Raw genomic sequence first — 6000 nt, forward strand, 5'->3', positions numbered from 1 at the left:
CAGGCTCAGCTTTCCTGCACCAGTTCCTGCCCAGGGCTTGGCTTTGCATGTCCCAGTTCCTCCTGGGCATGGCAGGACGTGGAGCACTGCAGGGAGGAGCCACTGGGGCTGAGCTTTGCCTTCTCTGAGGAGCCCCTCTCTGCTGTAGGATCCCCAGAGGGTCAGTGCCACACGTGTGGAACACCCACAGCATCCCTGGTACCCAGATTGTCCCCAGAGGGTCAGTGCCACACGTGTGGAACACCCACGGCATCCCTGGTACCCAGGGGCACCTGTGGGATTGTCCCCAGAGGGTCAGTGCCACGTGTGTGGAACACCCACAGCATCCCTGGTGCCCAGATTGTCCCCAGAGGGTCAGTGCCACACGTGTGGAACACCCACGGCATCCCTGGTACCCAGATTGTCCCCAGAGGGTCAGTGCCACATGTGTGGAACACCCACGGCATCCCTGGTACCCAGATTGTCCCCAGAGGGTCAGTGCCACACGTGTGGAGCACCCACAGCATCCCTGGTACCCAGATTGTCCCCAGAGGGTCAGTGCCACATGTGTGGAACACCTATGGCATCCCTGGTACCCAGATTGTCCCCAGAGGGTCAGTGCCACACGTGTGGAACACCCACAGCATCCCTGGTACCCAGATTGTCCTCAGAGGGTCAGTGCCACACGTGTGGAACACCCACAGCATCCCTGGTACCCAGATGGATCCGTGGGGTGGCACAGGTGCAGAGGGGTGTGAGTGTGGCACCCTCACAGGGTGACACTGCCACCTCAGAGGGGCTCCTCTTGTCTCTGGGCTGCTGGGACACAGCCCAGCGTCACCCCACGGGGGCACACCCCAATTTCCAGCTGGGAGGATGTGAGGGAGCTTGGCTGTCAGTGGGGCCTGGGGCAGGGGCTGATGCCCACCAGAGGGACACAGAGTGCCCCCATAATTCCAGCAGCCTCTGGGTCACCTCGCTGGGCATCCCCAGGGCTCTGTGCCACTCCTGCAACAGCAGCGTGGGACAGGGGACACGCTGAAGGGAGCCCAGCCAGGCCTTTCCTTGGCCTCATGGCTGATGGCAGCTGTCATTTCAACATCTTTCCTTATGATTTAATCTTTCATTATCTTTGCATATGTGCCTGTGGCCTCATTTAATCAGTTCTCTCATTAAAGAGATCAATAGTGGTGTGCTCCAGAGCAACCAGTGCCAGGCACCTTAACTAACAATGTTTTATTTAGTAATCACATAATCTCCTGTTCCTCTCAGCTAGAAATGAGCAAATAATGAGAACTGATACTTGAGGTACTTTTTAACCACACTACCAAAAAGAGAGAGCTAGGAGTTCAGAAGAGCAGGTTCAGCCCATGGTCGGGGCTTCCTCTGAGGTTTAGGCATGGCTCAGTTTGCTGATTTGGTTCAGCCAGATTTGGTTCAGGCTCAGTTTGCTGATTTGGTCCAGCCAGATTTGGTTCAGGCTCAGTTTGCTGATTTGGCTCAGCCAGACTTGGTTCAGGCTCAGTTTGCTGATTTGGCTCAGCCAGATTTGGTTCAGGCTCAGTTTGCTGATTTGGCTCAGCCAGATTTGGTTCAGGCTCAGTTTGCTGATTTGGTCCAGCCAGACTTGGTCCAGCCAGATTTGGTTCAGGCTCAGTTTGCTGATTTGGCTCAGCCAGACTTGGTTCAGGCTCAGTTTGCTGATTTGGCTCAGCCAGATTTGGTTCAGGCTCAGTTTGCTGATTTGGTCCAGCCAGATTTGGTTGAAGCCCAGGTCTCTTGGGTACCCCTGGATCTGGGAACACGTGCTCACAGTTCTGGAGCAGATCCCCAGGGACGTGTGATTTCACTGGCCTTGGCTGGAGGTGATTTCCAGCTTGGAGAGCGAGCCATGCCTTGGGATCATGCCTGGTCATTGATTGGGTTTGGGGACTCTGGTTGTAGGTTTTAGTGCTGGGACAAGCCCTGACACACATTAGTGATGCCCAGCTTAACCTGCACCTGACACTCCTCTCACCACTTGAATTTGGGTGAAGTTCAGGGTGACTGTGGGACATTCAGGCCAGCTGATAACAGGGAGCTCTTGACATTCAGGTTCTCAAATTTTTCCCAATTTTTCACGTGGAAGAGCTGGCAGGGAGCAGTCCTGGGTGTGCCTGTCTGTGGGGCTAATGCTTCAGCCTGTTCCCCTGCAGCTTTGAGCCCTGATCAGGCTGCAGCCCCCTGAAACCTCAGCCCACAGAAGCCACTGCTGACCTCAGGGGAGGGAAAGTGAAGTTTGCAGGCTGAGTCAGCACTTCACCACAGCATCCAAGCTGCCCAGAGCCGGCCCCAAGCAGGGAACAACCAAAGCTGGACCCCTCAAAGCCTCTTCAGGGAACTCCACTGAACTATCTGTTCGTGTTTCACTTAATATTTAACCCTTCCTGGATGCAGATGACTGTTGGCTCTGCTATTTCCATGACTGTGTTAGATAAAAGGAATAGGTAAAACTCATCTATGGTATTTTTGGTAGCACAAACAAATGTGTTGATAAATAAATCGCCTGCAGCCTCAGCCCACTTGTTTCTCGAAAGGAAATGACCCTCTAAGAGTGGGTGCCCACTTCTTTTACCTCACTGCTATTTTCAGCTGAGGCTGTGAAAACTTTCCATTGAAGACCTGCTCCTGTCATTTCCTGGGTAGAGCAGGCAGGAAGCCGTGAGTGAGCAGGAGGAGGTTCTGCCTCAGGCTGGACCAACCTCCCCTCCCTCTGGCTGCTGCCCTGCACTGCAGAGCAGCCCTCCCTGAACACCCAAATGTTCCATCTTTGCCACAGCTCACCCCAAAGCCAGCAGCTGGCAGTGGCAGGTAGGATGCAGGGCAGCAGCAGAGGGCAGTTCTGCCCTTCTTGCCCAAAACATCTCCAGGAGGAACCAGCCTGGCTCAAATCAGGCATCTCCCAGCTGGAATTAGAAAGAGCTGAGCCATGGGCTGTTACTGGTGGGATTTTTGAGCATGGAATTCCTGGAGTGCAGCCCCCCCACGTCCAGCAGCAACATGGAGCTTTGGAAAAATACAGATTTTACTTTCTCAGAGATGAATCCCAGCATGCAGAGAGGAAGGAGATTTCAAACCATGAATTGTAACTATTAAAAACCAATTCATGTGTTTCCCTTCCCAGAGACTGGGCACTGGGTTTTTAGATAGGGGAAGTAGTGAAAGTCTATGTTAATTAGTACTATGTTTATTAATGTTTCTCATAAGCATTTATTAGAAATTGGATAGAATCTAGAGGAGCCTTACAGCTGCAAACCTGAGGATTAATCAGTCTTGGGTGAGGGCCTGCTTTGGTTTGGTTTAGTCCCTGTTTCAGCCCTTAAATATCAACAGGGAGAAGTCATTTAGATCTGGGGTCTGAAACCTAGAAAATTTAGTTTTCTTGTTTTAAGGCAAATTAGTCAGAGTAACTAAACAGTTTCCACACCATGATGAATACAACACCAAGGAGCTGCAGGTGAAATGGAGCCCCCAAAAAGGCAGTTCTGGAGTTCTGCATCAAAATGCTCATGGTTTAGGTCTCTCCTAATCAAAGTGCAGAGATTTCTGCACTTAAATTCTAGGGAGCACCTGAATTCTAGAGAGAGAACTGTTGTTCCAGGAGGGGCCTGAGGGTGCTTTAGGCAAGTGAGTGTGAAAAGTCGCCAGGAGGCATTGGCTGTTGCCAATAAAGTGATATTGTTCTGACTTTTAATCAGACAGCAAAGTTCTTCAGTGTCTTCCCTTGAGCTTTATTAACAAGCCTGGCCCAGCCTCTCCCAGCACCCTGGTGCTGCATGCAGGTTGTTTGTGCTCCAGTCTGCAGATAAATGACAATAAAGATGGAAAGCAGGTAGAGTCTAGAGTGGGATTAAAAAATACCAAACATAAACCACCCAAATGCAAACCTTTCACCTGAATTGCAGTCCCTGTGTTTTCATCACTGTCCACTGTTTCCTCCAAACCTGGAGGAACCTTTTTCAAATATTTTTCTTTCAGCCTAGTGAAAACGTTCAAATGCTTAGGTACCTAGAGATGTTTCTTTCTTTTTCCCCCTGGGGTAAGGGCAGTGTCTGTGGCAGAGGGAATGTGTGTGAGGGATGTGGCAGGCCCTGGGCACGTGCTGCAGCCTCTCTCTGTTTTATGGCACCTGAACCATGCTGAACACAGTGAAACCCCCTCTCTCCCCTCCTTCCCCCCTGCCTTCCAAAAACGTGTAATGTGGGCAAACAGGACCACTTAGATTGTAATAAAATTAAGTTCTGAATGCAGAGGGGATGTTTTCAGCTTGGCTGCCCAAGGATTGCTTTTACTTTTTACTTGTCGTGATGTTGGAAGTGCTTTAATGTTTCCTCCTCTTTCTTTTATTTCCCAGTTAACGAAATTATCAGGAAGGAATTTTCTGGACTCCCTGCCAGAAGTCAGACATAGAAGAAGAGATTTGTGAGACAACTTTTACCAAATCCTTCCATAAGTGACCTCTTAGATCCTTCCAGTGCCCCTGCAACCTCTGGCTTCCTCTGCAGTTCATCTCCAGGCAGAGACTCGGTGCAAGGAACAATGAATTGGCACCAAGTGACAGCCTTGGCTGAGCACCTCGCCACCTCTGTGTGTAAACACCACGAAGGACACCCTTCCTTTCATCCAGAGACCACATTGTTCTCCTGCAACAGAGCATCTGTCTGAGGAAACACTTCAAGCCTGCTGCAAACCATCTGTCTGTGCGTCCATCCATCGGGGGAGACAGGAGCTGTCCCCTGGGCAGGGCTCAGAGCCTGGGGGGGACACTGGGGGGTGGGCAAGGGGGAACACAGAGTAATATATTCCATGGAAGAGCAACACCGTCCTGCAGGTCACTAACAATGATTTGCCCTCCAGGTTTCAAAGCCCTCCTGAGAAATATTATTGTAGGAAACTGAGGCAGCCAAGCTCGCTCAGCCTTCATCCAGTCCAGGATCAAAAGCCAGTTTGCTCTGAGCACTGTGGTTGGTATTTCAAACAGGAGATCTCAGCTGAATCCAGGAGTCTTCTTCATTTTTCTCGTCAGCCTGGATAGGAATTTGAAGGAGAGGGATTCTCATAACCAACCAGTGAAAAGAGCAATTCAGCAGTTGCAACGCATGCCCCAAGGTAAAATAAACCCAGGTAAAACAGAGATTAATATATAGGAGTCACAGTAAATCCAAAGATTTTATGGTTGTTCCTTATTAGTATTTAGGCAGTGTATGAACACATCTTAGGTATTTTCTCTCTAACAAATTGCTGCTGTTTCTTTTCATGTAGAACCTGCTCTTGGCTCATAACTTGTCTCATTTAGCAGCTGGAACATTTACTCACCCCAGCTGCAGAGGAAAAGAATTGCATCTTACAGAAGCCATACATTCCAGAGAAAATAGACACTTATTTATATTCACCTGGCCTCTTTAGCTTTGCAAAGCTACCAGCAATTCCTGGAAAGGTTAAATTTCCATGGGAGTTAGTGTTTTGTTATGTTTTGCTTCGTGTGTTAGAATATCCTGTCCTGACTCCTGCTTAGCACATTCCAGGTAACCACTGCCACCTGCAGTTGTACAAGTTAGAATATTTAGGGGAGTCAGGGATAAAAAGGCTTCTGAGCGGGCAGTCAGTGTACAGTAAAAGATAGCCATCATATTTTAGGAATTACATGTTAATCTTTCCTGGTTTTATAAGTAAAGAATGCTGATATTTTCAGGAATGCAGAGCCTGAGCTCTGCTCTAGAAAGCACAGTGAAATAATCCAGTTTTCAGTTGTGTCACAGTAAACTTGGCAGAATAGCAGCGTGTCCACTGCTCACAGCAGGAATGAGGGGATGGGAATACAGCAGAGCAGCCTCAAAATTGGTTCCCCAATGTCTCAAGAAAGAATTTACACAATCCCTGCAGAGCACGTGCTCGGTCCAACAAAAATCTCTTCAGGACTATCAGGAAGAGTATATTTTCTGCCACTAAAAACTGGTGCTTAAACTCTGCAAGGTCTTGGGG

The 6000-nt window shown here is 49.4% G+C and overlaps 1 protein-coding gene across 1 annotated transcript in view; it reads left to right on the forward strand.

The window, feature by feature from the left end:
• The window catches only part of NFATC2 (nuclear factor of activated T cells 2), a 73526-nt gene extending 68978 nt beyond the window's left edge, over window positions 1-4548 (forward strand). Inside the window, exons 10-11 of the mRNA XM_053993203.1 lie at window positions 4373-4440; window positions 4524-4548. Of these exons, the coding sequence (XP_053849178.1) occupies window positions 4373-4428 (56 nt within the window). The 3' untranslated portion in view covers window positions 4429-4440; window positions 4524-4548. The remainder of the gene's footprint in view (window positions 1-4372; window positions 4441-4523) is intronic.
• The last annotated feature ends 1452 nt before the right edge of the window (window positions 4549-6000 follow it).

Source organism: Vidua macroura, chromosome 17, assembly GCF_024509145.1.
Source record: "Vidua macroura isolate BioBank_ID:100142 chromosome 17, ASM2450914v1, whole genome shotgun sequence".
In the NCBI taxonomy this organism is placed as follows: domain Eukaryota; kingdom Metazoa; phylum Chordata; class Aves; order Passeriformes; family Viduidae; genus Vidua; species Vidua macroura.